General features: G+C 40.9%; 1 protein-coding gene across 6 annotated transcripts in view; it reads right to left on the bottom strand.

Annotated features, from left to right (window-relative positions):
- The window catches only part of SLC25A26 (solute carrier family 25 member 26), a 373,630-nt gene that overhangs the window by 72,834 nt on the left and 281,376 nt on the right, over positions 1 to 19,420 (bottom strand). For 5 of the 6 annotated variants that reach the window (XR_003856626.1, XM_029601048.1, XM_029601046.1 and 2 more), the window contains one exon: positions 10,411 to 10,455. Coding sequence is in view for 5 of the 6 variants with exons in the window: in XM_029601048.1 (XP_029456908.1) it covers positions 10,411 to 10,455 (45 nt within the window). In the remaining variant the exon portion in view is untranslated. Of the gene's footprint in view, positions 1 to 5,517; positions 5,934 to 10,410; positions 10,456 to 19,420 lie in introns of those variants that run through there. The other variant, XM_029601049.1, reaches the window with a different exon arrangement.

Genomic DNA, 19,420 nt, shown 5'->3' with positions numbered 1-19,420 from the left:
ATTAGTGCTAGGAAATTTATCTGATGATACTTTTCCTGAACAGACTAAAGGCCCTGGAGTATGACGGCTCTCTACCTGAGCTCCCCAGCCCAAGTTGGACACATCAATGGTTAGAATAATTTGATATGGAGGAATCAAAGTAGACTCCTTTTGCCAGGTTTGACTGAATCAGCCACCAGCATATAGCGAGTCCTTGAGTTACTAGGTGACCTGGATGCTGGCTTAAAGATTCCAACTTCACTGATTGCAGAATCCATTGGGCCTGTCTTATGGGGTGACCTGCCAAAGGTGTTAAATGAACTGTTAATGCAATAAGGTCTAACATGCTCAACATGTTCCATGCTGATGTCTGTTAACTCTGTTTTATTTTTTCTACTGTAACCTTGATATTCTCTCCAAAGAGATTTTCTCCATTGCATGGCATGTCTATGAGTCTTTCCTGGACATCTTGGTCTGAGGTACGAAGCACATAAGAACATAAGAAAATGCCATACTGGGTCAGACCAAGGGTCCATCAAGCCCAGCATCCTGTTTCCAACAGTGGCCAATCCAGGCCATAAGAAACTGGCAAGTACCCAAAAACTAAGTCTATTCCATGTTACCATTGCTAATGGCAGTGGCTATTCTCTAAGGGGTAGATTTTCAAATAGCGCGAATTGGCCTACTTTTGCTGGCGCATCAGGCGCCAGCAAAAGTAAGCTGGATTGGCACGCACAAGGCTATTGATTTTGTATAGCCGGGGCGCGCCGAGCCGCGCAGCCTACCCCCGTTCCCTCCGAGGCCGCTCCGAAATCGGAGCGGCCTCGGAGGGAACTTCCTTTTGCCCTCCACTCACCTTCCCCTCCCTTCCCCTACCTAACCCACCCACCCGGCCCTGTCTAAGCCCCCCCTTACCTTTATCGGGGGATTTACGCCTCCCTCTGGGAGGCGTAAATCCCCGCGTGCCAGCGGGCCTCTTGCGCGCCGGGACGCGACCTGGGGGCGGGTACGGAGGGCGCGGCCACGCCCCCGGACCGCCCCGGGCCATAGCCACGCCCCCGCACCCGCCCCCAAAACGCTGCCGACACACCCCGAAAACGCCGCTGCGCTCGGTCCCGCCCCTGACACGCCCCCGACACGCCCCCCCCCGAAAACCCCAGGACTTACGCGAGTCCCGGGGCTCTGCGCGCGCTGGTAGGCCTATGTAAAATAGGCTCACCGGCGCGCAGGGCCCTGCTCGCCTAAATCCGCCCGGATTTGGGCAGATTTAGGCGAGCAGGGCTCTGAAAATCCGCCCCTAAGTGAACTTAATAGAAGGTAATGGACTTCTCCTCCAAGAACGTATCCAATCCTTTTTTAAACACAGCTATACTAACTGCACTAACCACATCCTCTGGCAACAAATTCCAGAGTTTAATTGTGCATTGAGTGAAAAAGAACTTTCTCCGATTAGTTTTAAATGTGCCCCATTCTAACTTCATGGAGTGCCCCCTAGTCTTTCTACTATCCAAAAGAGTAAATAACCGATTCACATCTACCCGTTCTAGACCTCTCATGATTTTAAACATCTCTATCATATCCCCCCCTCAGTCGTCTCTTCTCCAAGCTGAACAGTCCTAACCTCTTTAGTCTTTCCTCATAGGGGAGCTGTTCCATTCCCCTTATCATTTTGGTTGCCCTTCTCTGTACCTTCTCCATCGCAATTATATCTTTTTTGAGATGCGGCGACCAGAATTGTACACAGTATTCAAGGTACGGTCTCACCATGGAGCGATACAAAGGCATTATGACATTTTCCATTTTATTCTCCATTCCCTTTCTAATAATTCCCAACATTCTGTTTGCTTTTTTGACTGCCACAGCACACTGAACCGACGATTTCAATGTGTTATCCACTATGACACCTAGATCTCTTTCTTGGGTTGTAGCACCTAATATGGAACCCAACATTGTGTAATTATAGCATGGGTTATTTTTCCCTATATGCATCACCTTGCACTTATCCACATTAAATTTCATCTGCCATTTGGATGCCCAATTTTCCAGTCTCACAAGGTCTTCCTGCAATTTATCACAATCTGCTTGTGATTTAACTACTCTGAACAATTTGGTGTCATCTGCAAATTTGATTATCTCACTCGTCTTATTTATTTCCAGATCATTTATAAATATATTGAAAAGTAAGGGTCCCAATACAGATCCCTGAGGGACTCCACTGTCCACTCCCTTCCACTGAGAAAATTGTCCATTTAATCCTACTCTCTGTTTCCTGTCTTTTAGCCAGTTTGCAATCCACGAAAGGACATTGCCACCTATCCCATGACTTTTTACTTTTCCTAGAAGCCTCTCATGAGGAACTTTGTCAAACGCCTTCTGAAAATCCAAGTATATTACATCTACCGGTTCACCTTTACCCACATGTTTATTAACTCCTTCAAATAAAGTGAAGCAGATTTGTGAGGCAAGACTTGCCTTGGGTAAAGCCATGCTGACTTTGTTCCATTAAACCATGTCTTTCTATATGTTCTGTGATTTTGATGTTTAGAACACTTTCCACTATTTTTCCTGGCACAGAAGTCAGGCTAACTGGTCTGTAGTTTCCCGAATCACCCCTGGAGCCCCTTTTAAATATTGGGGTTACATTTGCTATCCTCCAGTCTTCAGGTACAATGGATGATTTTAATGATAGGTTACAAATTTTTACTAATAGGTATGAAATTTCATTTTTTAGTTCCTTCAGAACTCTGGGGTGTATACCATCCAGTCCAGGTGATTTACTACTCTTCAGTTTGTCAATCAGGTCTACCACATCTTCTAGGTTCACCGTGATTTGATTCAGTCCATCTGAATCATTACCCATGAAAACCTTCTCCATTACGGGTACCTCCCCAACATCCTCTTCAGTAAACACCGAAGCAAGGAAATCATTTAATCTTTCCGCAATGGCCTTATCTTCTCTAAATGCCCCTTTAACCCCTCGATCATCTAACGGTCCAACTGACTCCCTCACAGGCTTTCTGCTTCGGATATATTTTAAAAAGTTTTTACTGTGAGTTTTTGCCTCTACAGCCAACTTCTTTTCATATTCTCTCTTAGCCTGTCTTATCAATGTCTTACATTTAACTTGCCAACGTTTATGCTTTATCCTATTTTCTTCTGTTGGATCCTTCTTCCAATTTTTGAATGAAGATCTTTTGGCTAAAATAGCTTCTTTCACCTCCCCTTTTAACAATGCTGGTAATCGTTTTGCCTTCTTTCCACCTTTCTTAAAGTGTGGAATACATCTGGATTGTGCTTCTAGAATGGTATTTTTTTTAACAATGACCACGCCTCTTGGACATTTTTTTTTACTTTTGTAGCTGCTCCTTTCAGTTTTTTTTTTGTTTGTTTGTTTTTTTAACAATTTTTCTCATTTTATCAAAGTTTCCCTTTTGAAAGTTTAGCACGAGAGCCTTGGATTTGCACACTGTTCCTCTTCCAGTCATTAAATCAAATTTCATCATATTATGATCAATATTGCCAAGCGGCCCCACCACCATTACCTCTCTCACCAAGTCCTGTGCTCCACTGAGAATTAGATCTAAAATTGCTCCCTCTCTCATTGGTTCCTGAACCAATTGCTCCATAAAGCTATCATTTATTCTATCCAGGAACGTTATCTCTCTAGCATGTCCCGATGATACATTTACCCAGTCAATACTGGGGTAATTGAAGTCTCCCATTATTACCACACTACCAATTTGGTTAGCTTCCCTAATTTCTCTTAGCATTTCACTGTCCGTCTCACCATCTTGACCAGGTGGACGGTCGATCAATACTGATGTACCCAGGAAATGCTGAAAAAAAAAAAAGAATTTGAATGTGAAGACCCACCTAATGAACCTAATACAGATGGAAGAGGGTGAACTAATACACCCCATGATAAACATGAGGAAAATCTTTTACTATGAGGACAAAACTGCAACTGTTAGTATCTACAGCAAAAACAGAACTTAGGAGGTCCCATGTAACATCTGGAAAGCAGGAAAGCAGGCACATGCTCAGTGAAGCATGTCAAAGCTTCTAGAAACTTTGTAGTAATTTTCGCCAGCCAGGATCCATCAGATTACATCATCTATCTGTGAAGTTACATTTTCTAGTCCTTTGAGAAACCGATTTTCTTTTTCACCTTTCATTTATTTAGTAATTTTAAAACTTTTTTATACCGATATTCAAGGGGACATCATATCAGTTTACATCATAACTAAAGAGAGGAAAATACAATGAACAAACTCTTGCCAACCAATCAGCTAATGTAGGAGGATTTGATTTTTTTCCTAATGGACTGCAGGAGTACAGCAAGTTGCCTCCAATTAGTTGGTAATAAGCTTTCTTTGCAACAGATAATCAATCTTAAAGTGCCAATCTAGTAAAAAGATCCCAAGATCCCAAAAATTTATCTTTATTATGTTGATGATAGTTTACTGTACCAATCTCCAACAGGTGTGTAGGTTGAGGCATTCCCATGAAATAATGAAGCAGGATACCTTCTATCCCACCTTTTCTCCAGCATTCTGAAGAAACATCTACCTTATAAATGGGCTCTGACCGACGGCCCGGAAATGCGCAGTAGAGAGCAGCTCTACCGCGCATGTGCGGGCAAGCACGTCGGTCAGAGCAGAGCATGCCCGAAAAAAAAATGGCGCTGGGAGGAGCAGGAGCGGCAGCAGCGAGAAGCAGTAGCAGCAGTGGCGACGAGCAGTAGCAGCAGCGGCGAACGCGAGGGAGGGAGGGACACCCCCCCCCCCGGAGATCTTCCGTCTGCCGGTTGTGGATGAGCTGAAAGGGGAGGGGATTGAGAGAGGGGGAATGACTGAGGGGAGGAAGGAGAGGGGGAGGTGAGGGGGAGGGAGGAGAGGGGAGGGGGAGGGAGGAGAGATTGAGGTGAGGGGAGGGGGAGGGGGAGGGAAGAAGGTGAGAGGGAGACTAGAGGGGGGAGGTGAGAGGGAGGGAGGGAGAATAGAGGGGGGAGATTAGAGGGAGGGAGGGAGGGAGAATAGAGGGGGGAGGGAGAATGAGGGGGAGGCAGTGGGAAGGAAATGGACCAAAACATTTTTTTTTAAATGTAGCCCATTGTTACGGACTTAAAGGCTAGTTTGAATATATTCTGTACAGCATTTGGAGAGTGAGGTACCAATGAAAAATTATTTTTTTTAGTTATTCTCAAATTGTTTACGATAAAGAGATCTTCCCTACTCTTTTAAAAAATGTTCCTACACTTTCTCAAAAAGGTACTTTCATGTCCTTCTTCCAGGCTACCATATAGGTTAGAATTCTGTCTTTAAAGATTATGTATTCGGATATTATATACCTATATATATACAATATATAAGAATAGATCATATCCTGATAATTCCAGACAATGAAATCAATCCAATTTGTGCTATTTAAAAAACACAACTAGGTTCAAGCAAGTCACTTGACCCATAAATATATAGTGTTTTAATGCTGAAATTAATGAAAGTTAATAGCTTCAAATTACCAACTCTCTAATTTTGTACACAACAAAAAAGTTCCAAATATTTTTTAAAAGTAAAGAGAAAATTCCACAATCACACTGCAAACTGAATTCTGTAGCTAATTCTCCTTGTTATATCAGTGCATGATACCAAAAAGACTTAGACTCTCTGTCAGTGTCACACTGGAAAGTTTGTGGTAACTTGGTATGTAGGTTTATGGCAACCAACCTTCAATTTATTAACATTAAGCATATACAGTAAAATCCTCACTATCTGGCACTCAATTATCCAAAATGCTCAACTAACTGGCATCTTGCCCAGGCAGCATCTTGGCTGGCATGGGGGGGGGGGGGGGGATGACAGGAGGGGAGGGACTGGATTGGATTTGGAAATATAGAGAAGCTTTTCTGTGCTGTGCTCTGTTAACTTCAGCATTACTCTTTCCCCTCCTGTTCCCTGCAAAAGACAAGAGTAGACGGGAGGGAAAATTAAGGAAGCAGATGGCTCTTGGATGACCAACATAGTGGATTACTCAGTACAGCCTATTCTCTACCCTGCTGGATAATAAGGCTTCTACTGTATCTCACAATCATCCCTTCCATGGTCTCCTCTATATTTATTTAAGATCAACTTTTTTCCGAACAATTTTTTCTACTGTACTTCAAGTCTTTAACCTTGCTTTTCTCCACAAATTCCCTTTCTGTTATTGTATCAAATTCATTGAAATGCCATATGGTGTAACCAAATTAACATTCCAGCATGAAAACGTTCAGCACAAGTAACATCTGTGCATTCTTTAGATTCATCAAGACATCAGTTCTGCACTTCCATTTGAGGAGAAAAGGTCCCCAGCAAATCTTTGAATATATATATATTTTTGGTGGCTTTAGAAACACTTGCCTAAGGAGGCCACTCGCAGCTATTTCTATCCCCTTGGATTTTTGGAGAGAATCTTTGTGGGAGAATATCTAACATCAGAGTGACAGCAACAGGAGGGTGGTAGTACAGTGGTGACAGACTTGGACAGTGTAAAGCTCTGCACATACTAGTGTGAATATCCATTTGCTTTAATGTAATATTTTTTAATGTGTCACTTATTGAAATGTTAAAGCCAACAGTACTAAGCATGATAATGATTTTCTTGTACAAAACTGACAACAAACCATTTCTATGGTATAAAATGTGATGTATATTTTTTGTGCTACATTGCTTCTTAAATCTACAATATACTGTAAGAACAGTAGTTAAAGCTAGTAGTGAACTTTGTCTCCATGCAAACCTCAGCACAATAGCCCATGCTTTTTTTGGTTTGTTTTTTTTTGGATCTTCAGGTTGAATAGTCTGTAAGCTAGGAGGTAATCTGCTTTGCATACCTAAGATTTTGACTGAAAACAAAACTTGATTTACATCCCTGGCCACTGTCCAAGAGGTAAGGAGAATAAAGTATAAATCCAGCAGCAAAAAAATTATGGGAGAAAAATCTGTTTTCTTTGAAAGGGCAATTTTCAAAAGCTATTTATCTGGCTACTTACATGGATAAACAAGCCTATTTCAAAATTACCCACCCTGTATCTGGGTAAAAATACATTATTGCCTGCACCAGTCTAACCCGTCTCTGGGAAAATGCACTTTCAGAAAGACAGTCTTGGGAAGGAGTTAGAATGGAGACGGCAACAATGCTCAGAGTTTTGATTTTCAAAACTACGCATGTTGTTTTTGCTGGAAGTATCATCTGCGGGGAAAAAAAAGCAAGTGAAAGTCTTTACGGGTACTCTTTCCTTAGGAAATTTTCAAAGGAAAAATAGTTGTGGGCTTTGCATCTCCCCCTGAAGTTTTGAAAATTGCCCCCTTAAAGAACAAACTTCACGTGCTGTCGAATGGACAAGGAGGGGATAGCAAATATTTTGCTAACTTTGCAGGGAAACCTACTTTTGACAAAATATATTTACATTAGAGACTGTATCAATTTAGTTAATTTAATGAATCTAGCAGTTAAAAATGGAAGAATAAAATTACCTGTAATGCAACAAATATTGCTTATGAAGATATTTTTCCATTATCCTCTTTATAAAAAGAGGTTGACATTTTTCAAACCTTTGCCCATTCAGCACTCACAGCAAAGAATAAAAACATGCTGGATAGAACTTGGGCATGTCAAACCAGGGGTAGAAATCTGCTGGCTTAGAAAGTCAGCTAATAAGCTGCTGTGATAATGTATTTATAACCCACAGAATCCTAGCAATACAAACTATTTTAATTTCAAGCATAGTAGGTTTTCTGTTATCAATTAAGCATAATTCAGCTTTCCAGAAATCTGTGATTAATAAGAATTGCATTTCTTCTTTTTTTTCCCCCGTCCCTGCTCCACATGCAATACACAGCACTTTGCAGATGGTATTGGAATGTCTTTGAAAGTGTGTAATGACTGTGTCAATGACGCTTATTGAGAAACTAATAAAGTGCTTTTTGTTTGCCGAACAGCTGTTGATTTCATTGTTCTTTTGTGAGAGAAACGCAGACATTGTCCTAAAGGAATGTGCATTTCTGATTGGTGAGAAATGACATCATGCCTTGAAACAGGGCATTAGAGTATGTCTCAACCATGAATCACCTAACCAGATGAATGCTGTTTTAATAACTCTTTATCAAGATTTGACCAAATTTTCTATTTTACTGGTGTGTTTATAACTAGAGCTTTTGCAGCACTGGCACCTTTTCCAGCTGAATTAAATACATACGTTTCTGCAGCAGAGGAGTCAACTGAGCGGAAAAGGCACAAAAATAGAATGGAGGACCAAGGCCTTCATGAGAGAGTATTAGGGGACATGGTGTTTTTCTGTTATTTATTCAACACATCTATAATTTTTTTTTTTTTTTTGCATTGGGGCATTTTATCAGTGTTTATTGGTTAAAACATAAAATCAGCATTTATAACTTGAGATTTTTGGATGAATTGCATTTTATATTATTTTAATTTCTTTTTTTTCTTTTGCCTGAACTCTGGATTGTTGGCAGTCTATTATAGCAGTCATTCATAAAGTAAAAACAACTTGGGACAAAGATAGAACACCAAGTAACTTACAGTAATCAAGTGTCGCCATTTTTTTTTCTCTGTATACTGGCTTGCATAACCAGGAAAGCGGAAGCTAGTTGCCTTGCCTAAATCTTATCTATCTGTGGAAAAGAGCTTTCAGAAAATTGCCCTCCCAGTGTTCGAGTAAAAATGTATGCATGTAGTGCCACTACACATGTAACTTTGCCAGCACTGGGAAGAGGCGAGATGTGCAGACTTTCACGTTGAAAACCAGTGCAAAGTCCATGGGTCCCCCACACACACATCAGCATAATTGCATATGTCTAGATAGACTTTCTATTAAAAGAATTTTCCTGGCCATAACAGTCGATATCATTTTACATATATATAGCTGGATATGCAGTTCTCTAACCAAAAACAGAATGCATATGGACTTTTTTAAACTGCATGAAAGCAGGACCCGGAAACTGCCAGAATCCAATGTTTTCCATACATACACCTTTTGGATTAGAGCTGCTGGCATTTGACTCTCAAAACTTTAACTGTACCACTTGAAGAAACAAGGATTTGGGGCTAGCTATCCTAATCTTTCTTTTTTGGCTTCAGGGTCTAGAAGGCATACACTTCACATAGATATATGCATTAGGTTCACATCTGTGGTAAAATATATGAAATGTCATTTGCTTATTGTATTTCAGTAATTTATACTAGGTTGGTCTATAACATCTTCGGCTCTGCCCTATAAGTGCTTGATTTACAGAAGCTTTTGTCTTTCTAGCTTAATTTAAGACAGCTGGCCAAGTTCTGCTCCAGATAATATAAATACAAGCACTTAAAATGTACAGAAACAAGTGGAGAAACTCTCCTTGAAGGGAATGAACAAAGAATCTAAGGGACTGGAAAGCTCCTAGGTCCCTAGAATCTACTGAGTTTAAAATATTGCAAAATATGTCAGTGCAATATTTACAATAAAGGTCTCCACACAGGGGGCTGGTCCCAGAGCTCAGGCCACAGCTCTGCATAACTTTTGCCATCCTCTTAAAATTACCCCTTGATAGCAAATATATCTCATAATGCTTTTTTGCACAAGATTTTGCTCATATAGTCCTTTTGCAGAATATCTTTCCTTCAAGAAGTTGCAGGAAATTAAATCCGTGGGCAAAAGATGTGGCTTAGCAAAATTACATAAGCAAATTGATGTGAAGACTTTTTGTCTGATCCTTAACTCTAGCCTATTGTCTACTGTCATGTGCCCAACTAAAAACTGCATACAATGGAGGCAATTTTGGAAAGGTTTTATGCACATAAATGGACTTTACATTCATAAATGGGCTTTTGAAAACTGCTACTTTAACGCGCACCACTCCTTTGAAAATTCACCCCAAATGTCTTTAGAGCAGTGCATTCATTGGCTTTTGCGCTACTAAAAGTTAATACAAGTTTGTAATAAACCAACAGGGTCATTATTTATTCTGCGATGTGCTGGTATCGCATGCGGTATGGCCTTATTGCACGTGATAAGGCCCTATCGCACGCGATACCGGCCACATCGTGGCAGTATTATTCTAATTAGGGGAAGGGGAAAAGTATGGGCGGGGTCTCCCGGCAGCGATGCGGGCGATAATTTGTTCACATTATTGCCGGCAGCACAGCGGGAAATAACTACACCTTTTCCTGTGGCGCTATGGGGGCGATAGTGTGCGGCACAACCGCACCACTGTGATGCGCTGGCTGCCCACTATCATCCCTCCGCCACCCCCCTTTTTTTGTGCCTCTTTCTGCTATAAATATAGCAGAATGATGAATTTAGGGGCAAGTTCTTTATGCAGTGATCCTAAATTTACATCACATTTCCAAGATATTTATTTATTTAGGCATTTTATGAGAACATGGACTTACCTTTAAGAACTCCCACAGAGGAAACTGTACCAGAGAGAAAGGAATCTAGAAAAAAAAATGCAATTCATAGTTACCAAAATGCCTTATGTCAGCATATTACTTGGCTTCATAATTTCTTGCCACAGTAATTGTTCACACATTACTCGATCTATAAATTACTAAGGGATACATTTTAAGAGTTGCTCACATTAAAAGGCCAAGCATGAGCCACTTGTATTTTTAAATGGCCCACTTATGAGCGTATATACACGTGCATTAGCAACCAAACATGTAACAAAAAGGGGCAAAGTTAGAGCATAAGAACATAAGAAATTGCCATGCTGGGTCAGACCAAGGGTCCATCATGCCCAGCATCCTGTTTCCAACAGAAGCCAAACCAGGCCACAAAAACCTGGCAATTACCCAAACACTAAGAAGATCCCATGCTACTGATGCAATTAATAGCAGTGGCTATTCCCTAAGTAAACTTGATTAATAGCTGTTAATGGATTTCTCCTCCAAGAACTTATCCAAACCTATTTTGAACCCAGCTACACTAACTGCACTAACCACATCCTCTGGCAACAAATTCCAGAGCTTTATTGTGCATTGAGTGAAAAAGAATTTTCTCTGATTAGTCTTAAATGTGCTACTTGTTAACTTCATGGAATGCCCCCTAGTCCTTCTATTATTTGAAAGTGTAAATAACAGATTCACATCTACTCGTTCAAGATCTCTCATAATCTTAAAGACCTCTATCATATCCCCCCTCAGCTGTCTCTTCTCCAAGCTGAACAGCCCTAACCTCTTCAGCCTTTCCTCATAGGGGAGCTGTTCCATCCCCTTTATCATTTTGGTTGCCCTTCTCTGTACCTTCTTCATCGCAACTATATCTTTTTTGAGATGCGGCGACCAGAACTGTACACAGTATTCAAGGTGCGGTCTCACCATGGAGCGATATAGAGGCATTATGACATTTTCCGTTTTATTAACCATTCCCTTACTTAGTTTGTTTTTTCTACTTATTATAAAGCAATCGTTTGATATGTTCTATGTAAATCGTTTGATATGTTCCATGTAAACCGCCACACGGCGGTAGTTATTTCAGTTACCTGTGAACCGGAGTGATATGTATTTTATACAGGAACTTCCGGTATATAAAAACCAAAAATAAATAAATAAATAAATAATAATTCCTAACATTCTGTTTGCTTTTTTGACTGCTGCAGCACACTGAGCCGACGATTTTAAAGTATTATCCACTATGATGCCTAGATCTTTTTCCTGGGTGGTAGCTCCTAATATGGAAACTTACATCGTGTAACTATAGCAAGGGTTATTTTTCCCTCTATGCAACACACCTTGCACTTGTCCGCATTAAATTTCATCTGCCATTTGGATGCCCAATCTTCCAGTCTTGCAAGGTCCTCCTGTAATGTATCACAATCCGCTTGTGATTTAACTACTCTGAATAATTTTGTATCATCTGCAAATTTGATAACCTCACTCGTCGTATTCCTTTCCAGATCATTTCTATATATATATTGAAAAGCACCGGTCCAAGTACAGATCCCTGAGGCACTCCACGGTTTACCCTTTTCCACTGAGAAAATTGATCTTTTAATCCTACTCTCTGTTTCCTGTCTTTTAACCAGTTTGTAATACACGAAAGGACATCACCGCCTATCCCATGACTTTTTAGTTTTCCTAGAAGCCTCTCATGAGGGACTTTGTCAAACGCCTTCTGAAAATCCAAATACACTACATCTACCGGTTTCACCTTTATCCGCATGTTTATTAACCCCTTCAAAAAAATGAAGCAGATTTGTTAGGCAATACTTCCCTTGGGTAAATCCATGTTGACTGTATTCTATTAAAACATGTCGGGGGCATGTCAGGAGCATATTGGGGGCATTCTGGGGCAGGCCAATAGTTACATGTGTAAATCCATATTTTACATCCAATGGCTGCAGCACACCGCAGGTTGTTAGCTACATATATTTACTTCTGCTCTTGATGAGGTGAAAGTCTACAGAAATCTCATTTTGGGCCTAAAGCAATAGGGTAAGGGGGTCTGGGTAAACTGGGGGGAATGCAGGCTGAAGAACCAGAGGGTCTGGATGACGTAGAGTTAGGCTGGGCAAGCTGGTGGACTAATTAATAAAACTAGGATTGTCCTTCATGCGTACATGTTTTAAAATCTGCTTACGTGCACGCATTAAAACCGACAAAGTCCTAAGAAAGATACGCGAACTACATTTGGTCATGAAACCGCTCAAAATTAGGAGCACATATATGCGTGATGGATATATTTTAAATAATTTGTGCAATTACCTTCCCAATTTACAATATACATCTTTAAGGATTTAATTGAGAACTGTTACTAAACTTTAGCTTCCACTGAAACAGTTTTCAAATTCTTTATCATATTTTCTGCTGATATTAGCATATGAAAGGATCTTTTCAAAATTTTAGACAAATGCGTATGTCAAAAGTCTGGCATTTCACAAGCTTATGCGCCATCTTATGGAAATACCGAGAAAAAAAATGGAAATATTATAAATTCATTCTTACAAACAAAACTTAAAAGTTGGCAGCCCCCAATATTCATTGTTGTCATTCTATAAGGGAGAGAAGATTCACAAGCTTCCCCCTCCCCCCATCACCATACACATATACTAGATTCTTACAAGTGTAAATTGGCCCTATTGCTTATCCTCTGAGGTAGAACCTTTCTGCTTTTCAATGTGATTTCTAAGGACAATAACTGCAGGTTATGAACAAAGAGCACTGTATTTCAGAATTTTTATTTTAGCCAAAAAATGGTCAAGGAGATGATTTATCTGCTACACTTCTCCAGCCTAATAAAAGAGATATCAGGATATTCTACATCTGGTCTACAAACATCTAGCATAGTCACCATACAAACAGCAAGGTCTTGCATTAGGAAAACTATGCAGTCTAGGGTGCTAAAATGTTTTGGGTGGGCAGCTAAAACCCTAAAAACCTCCAGGTGCCATATACCGATTTTAAAGGTATGAATATCGGGGTATGTGTGAGTGGGTGGAAAAAGAGGAAGCTGGGTGAGTGGGAAGAGTTGTGACAAACAGGGTGCTGGGCAGGAGAGGGTGCGGTAAAGAAAGAGGGGATTCTAGGAAAGTAGGGAAGTAGAGAGAGAGAGAGAGGTCGTTGGGCACTGCAAAACAGGGGCAAAAAGACTGGGTGAGACTGATGTGCTGAGCAGGGAGTGAAAGGGGGCAAGAAGGATACAGGGGAAAAGAAGAGGAGAGATGCTGGGCAATGTGAACAGGGGGCCAAAGGGAGGGCTACGCAGGATTTGGTGAGAGGTGTATGCTGAGTGGGGTGTGAGAGGGAGATGCTGTGCCAGAGCTGCCACCGATAGGCAGGTAAAGGGAGAGTGCAAGATTAAACGTTTGCCTGAGCTCTGCATATAATATTACAAAAGTCTAAAAATTGTGTTCAAATTTTAAGAACTATTAAAAAAGCTTTACTATAACACTATTCAATAAATACTCTATTCATTTTGTTTAAAGTTATTATGACAATGGCCACTAGGATGTTGTTTGGGTTTTGTGCTTTGAGTTGGCTGATTGTGGCATACTGAATTTACCAGACAACAGTTCTTGGGCTGGCTGACAGTAGCAATAGTGAATTATCTGACGGTGAGTCTGGTTGATGTCTGCTTCATGTCAATTTTAGGTTTGTTTTTTTGTTCATTTGTTCTTATTTTACATATGAAGTTTCGGTATAAATTTATGATTTTTAGTTTTACACACTGCCTTTGTTCAAGTTTTGTACACTGCTTTGGATGATTACTTTAACTGGGAAGCAATCTCGAAGTTTTGATAAAATAAATGTGTTACAGGAAAATGTGCTAACTTTTGTTTCCTTACGTAAAGCAGGCAATGGACTAGCCCAGTGGCGAATACGGTGTACTGCCATGTGGAGCACCTGGGTTCGATTCCCGGGTCAGATTTCTGCTTCCTGGATTGGTCAGAGATGAGGATGCTGCAGAGGCAGTGTTCACATCCTAGGGGAGGAAGGGAGTCCCAGCCATCATGTAATGGCAACACCTAGGAGCTGGACTCAGGTCCCACAACTGCAGGGTTCTGGAAGGAGTCCTGGTGTATAGCTCCCAGCCAAAGGCTTGCTGTACTGTTTGAGCTAAGTGAGTTGGGAGGGGGGATATAAAATAAGAATAAACCCAGGGTGGCTGTGAATGAAGGCTCCTGGCAGTGTAGCCCATAAGAGTCCAATCATAATTGAGCTGGAAGCTCAGATAAGCAAAAGGAAAATGCCTTGCTCTGAAAAAAATAGGCAAAACATTATAGTGTATATGGTTTAGAATGCCTTGAAGAAGTTTCATATTTTACTGTTGTAACTTTTAATGGAGTTGCATTCTAATCTTCATTTAGAACTTGATGAGCATTCAATATGATTTGGATTAAACTTATCAGACTTAAAAAAAAAATAAAAGTTATATCTCAAGAATAATACTTGGAGTTTATCAGACCAATTGACTATTTCCCGCAGCACACACATTCGCCTTTTCTGATGACAATTACGTGTGCTTTGTGCTTCGTTCCACAATTTTTGTGGTGATAACTTTAACCTTCTCATCATTTTTCAATATTTCTTTGTTTTAGTAGTTCCCTCACTCCAGTCTTACACCATGATTTTGTTGCGAAGGCCGGCCACGGGTTCCGTGACCGGCTCTCCTCACCTCTTCTCTGTGGCGCGGACGCCCTCGCCGTTCAGCACCAGGCCTACTCGCACGGCCCATCCGCCGCCGAGCTCCGTTCTGCCGGGGAGTTCCCTAGCGCACGCACACCCCTCCCCGAGGTTTAAAGGGGCCATGACGCACTAGGGCTGACGGGCCTCCCCTGACGACATCATTGCCCCAGGTCTATTTAAGGCAAGCTCGGACACCTAGAGCTTGCCTTTGCAACTGGTTCCCTCCTTAGTTGTCTTGGCTCCTTGTTCTTTGTGTTTCAATTTTCAGCCTCTTCTGACCACTGCCGGAACCTGACCTCTGCCTATCCAAGGACCTCATCTGATCGCTGCTAGAACCTGACCTCTGCCTGTCCCAAGGCCTCATCTGACCGCTGCCGGAACCTGACCTCTGCCTGTACTAAGACCTCATCTGACCGCTGCTGGAACCTGACCTCTGCCTGCCGTCTGTCCTCGGCTGGTCCTGACCACTCTGCCTGCTGCCTGCCTTCTGACCTCCAGTCTCGAACCTGACCACGCTCTCCTCCTGTCTGTGGGCATGCCAGACTTCCACTCTCTCAGGAGACCCTGCAAGGCCCACCTAAGTCCAAGCGGCCCGGGTCCCTACGGGCTCCTCCCAGGGGGACTTCGGGCTTCCAGTGGTGAAGCTCTCTCTAGCCTCTGTCTCCTCCCGTGCTCCACCCCCTGGGGGCAGTTGCCTTTTGGTCCCTACCAGGAGGCACATCACCACTGCCACAGGACAAGGGTCCACCCCCGAGCGCAAAAGATTTAAGATATAAAGAGAAGACAATTTCAGATTGGGAGAACATTTAAGACTTGGTTTATTGACTTACATGAACTGAAGCAAAATGGCTGGTGGGTTGGTTTTTTTTTTTTTTTTTTTTAAGTGGCTGACCAGTCACGAGAAATGGAATATAAATAATAAATAATAATAATTTGGAGCCTTTAGGTTCTGAGCTTCAATAAGATATTCTAGTACAGGCTGCCAATATGATAAAAAGAATCTTCTTTCAGACTTTAAAGACTTAACAGGATTACATTTTGGTTCATCTGTAACATCAGAATTGAGCTTTAGTTAAAAACACAGTGAAATGGAGTAAAGAATCACTGTTAAGACAACTGTGCTTCTTCTTCTCTCATGCAAGCAGTACTATTTATCTTAGCAATTTATGAAACAGTCTACCTATACAAGTTGCACATTCCCTGACAGGAACTGGCAGAGGTAAAGCAGTTAAGATTCCCTTTTGTGGTCGCTTCCCTATTTGCCAACTGTAACTTTCACACAAAAACAAAAGAGTTAAAAATATCTTCTGGGTTACTACGTTTCATATAATGATTAATGAATGAGCTTTTTAGATGGGCTCTCAAGAAAAACTAAGCTTTACAGACTCTTGCCACGGAAAATTTGTTATCTATTTAGACAGGAAATAGCAGTGAGAAGAAATCAATGTCACTGCTGTGCGCTGAGCTGACAAACTGAAATCTCAAAGGATGTCTGTCATCTAGAACTATGAGGCCTATCCCGTGAGGCTTCTCAAAATCCCACAGTAAAGGTCAAAACTCTTCTTACTTATTGGGTCCTTGAAACTCGAGTGCTAAGGCTGAATTTCTCTTTGCAACTGTGAATGACAAAAGCCTGTTATGTTAGTATGTTTTACCATAAAAATTTCATGAGAAGACAATCTATTACATTGTTATTCAAGGGTTTAATATTCTGAAGAGGAATGATGTACACATCCCTTATAAATACCTTGAAACCTGGATTCTTTTGTAGGTTCTGACACCTTATATTGGATAAAGAATTACCCAAAGATGACGTACAAGAGCTTCTTAGCTATGCATGTACTGCTTTTTACTGTCACATCTGACAATAGGACATGGACTTGAGGGCTCACCTACAAGGACATCTTTGGAAAACTGTATGCCCTTTGGGGATACAGAAATCCTAGAGTACCTGAATGTAATTTGCTTTTAAATGTCTGAAAGACGGAACATAAATGTTTGCCCAAATAAAAGGTAATCGCAGGTCTAAGCTCACCTCTCAACCATTCTTGAGTCCGATCTTGATTCACATGGGGTTTCTGAAGCAACTCTCTATATTTCTCACTTAGCATATTGTGTGCTTGGTAAAAATTACATTTTCTACTTTGTCTATGTATTTGCTTGTAATTTGTTCCAAGTTTTTATTATTGATGTACTTTATGTACCCTGTGTAGTACGAAGGATCGCATAGAATATACATTTTTAAAATAAAATGCATTTTAACTTAACCGACTAGTATTTGTGTGCTCATCACTATTGCTGACAAAAATGTGAAAAACGGAAGCGCTTTTCCTACAAATAATGAAACAACCACGTGTGCCTCAAGAAATGCTGTAAAAATCCTTGACAAATAGCAACATCAACACAGGCAAAAAGGCAGCCGCGCGCATGTTATAAAATCCGGGGTCAGCGTGCGCAAGGGGGTGCACAATAGTGCACCTTGCACGTGCCAAGCCCTTGGGGAGCCCTGCTGGCTTTCCCCGTTCCCTCCAAGGCCACTCCGGAATCGAAGCGGCCTCAGAGGGAACTTTCCTTACGCCCCCCCCCCCCCCCACCTTCCCCGCTCCCAGCCCTACCTAAAAAACCCCCTAACCTTTATTTTATAAGTGGCGCCTGCCTCCGGGTAGGTGTAGGTTGCGCACGCTGGCCAATAGCCAGCCCGCAATCCTGGGCACAGTGGCAAATGGCCACTGTGCCTGGAGGCTCCGGCCCCTCCCCGCCCCTTTTATCAAGCCCCGGCACTTACACGCGTCCCGGGGCTTTATGTGCACCGCCGGGCCTTTTGAAAATAGGCCCAGTGCATGTAGGGCTTTGAAAATCTGCCCCTATGGTTTTCAGGGCAGCCAAAATTCACAAATTAACTAGGTTCTGAAATCAAATGTATGAACACAAACCTCTTTCATTGTGGAGGTTCTGAAAACCAGACCTCTTTGTAACTGCTAAGGAACATTCCTGTGCATCTCTGTTCTGGCAATGAAATTATAGCAGATAAAGCCCAGGTTGCCCAGTTGTACCTGTCCAATTGAAATTCTTCCTTTCTGGTTTTCTACCAGATGAGCATATGAATTCCCATAGTTAAACTAACATAAGATTCTCCCTCCCCCCCATCCTCAATCTCCATGTCTGAATGATATGGTTTTGGTGAGTTGACTGAGTATGTATTGAATGTCAAATGTACCTTTTTTTGATTGAGTGCCCCATAATTGTCCCTGATGACAAAGATCCTATTAGCTCATTAGGTAGTTTGTTCCAGTGTTTAACTACCTTCACAGTTAGACCTAACATTTAACCTAAATCTTCAATGGTACAATTTAAGTCCATTGTTTATTGTCTTGTCTCTGGAGGAGATGAACTGTTCATCATTTTCTTTATAACCTCCCTTTATGTACTCTAGACTAAGTAAACAATTCCTTCCTCAACCTTTCCTCATATTCACTTTTTAAATTAATTTTTTTCTCTGGAAAGTCTCCAGAATCCCTACTTCATTTTTGAAGTGTGGAATCAAAAACTAGACAAAGTATTCCAACACTGGCCTTACTATTGTAGTGTAGCATGGAAGACTTACTTCATTTGTCTTATTAATACATTACAATGTGCTGTTAGTTTTGCATGTTGGTACTACATTCCTGACTCTTATTCTGTTTGAAATTATAGTAAAATAATACCTGAAGGCTCATCCAGTCTGCCCAGCTAGTCTAGTCTACATTACCAAGGTTATATCAGCTGCAAACCACAGAGCTTGATCACATGTAGGACACTGCTCCTTATCTAAGTGGTGGTTGATAGGCATTGATGTGCTGGTTTTAGTGGAATTATGAAATTTGTTTGAAGGTTATCTGGTTTGTTTTTTATTTTTATTTTTGTGTGTACCTTTGTATCACTATGGGGATCAGATTGTGGAACATGAATTAATTGATTAATTTCATGTTTTGTTATGTTTGATTGTACTAAAATTTTTATAAGATGAACTTTTAAATTTTGTATAAGACATGTTTTAAATATATTTTGGTCAATTAAATTGGTATTTGTTCATATAAAGAATTATTCTGTTGCTCTTTTTGATTGATTTAAATGAAAGGTTACAATTTTTATTAATTTTACTGCAATTTATGGTACCTATATAATATCTTCATTTTTGTTTTGTTGGGTATTTCTTAGCATCTTATCACCCAAATGCTTCTAAATAAATTAAGGCTCTTCTATGTTTTTTTTAGTTTCAATTTTAATTATATTTTCA

Source organism: Rhinatrema bivittatum, chromosome 4 (genome assembly GCF_901001135.1).
Source record: "Rhinatrema bivittatum chromosome 4, aRhiBiv1.1, whole genome shotgun sequence".
NCBI lineage: Eukaryota > Metazoa > Chordata > Amphibia > Gymnophiona > Rhinatrematidae > Rhinatrema > Rhinatrema bivittatum.
The sequence above is the reverse complement of the archived record's forward strand: the minus strand, read 5'-3'. Positions and strand labels throughout refer to the sequence as shown.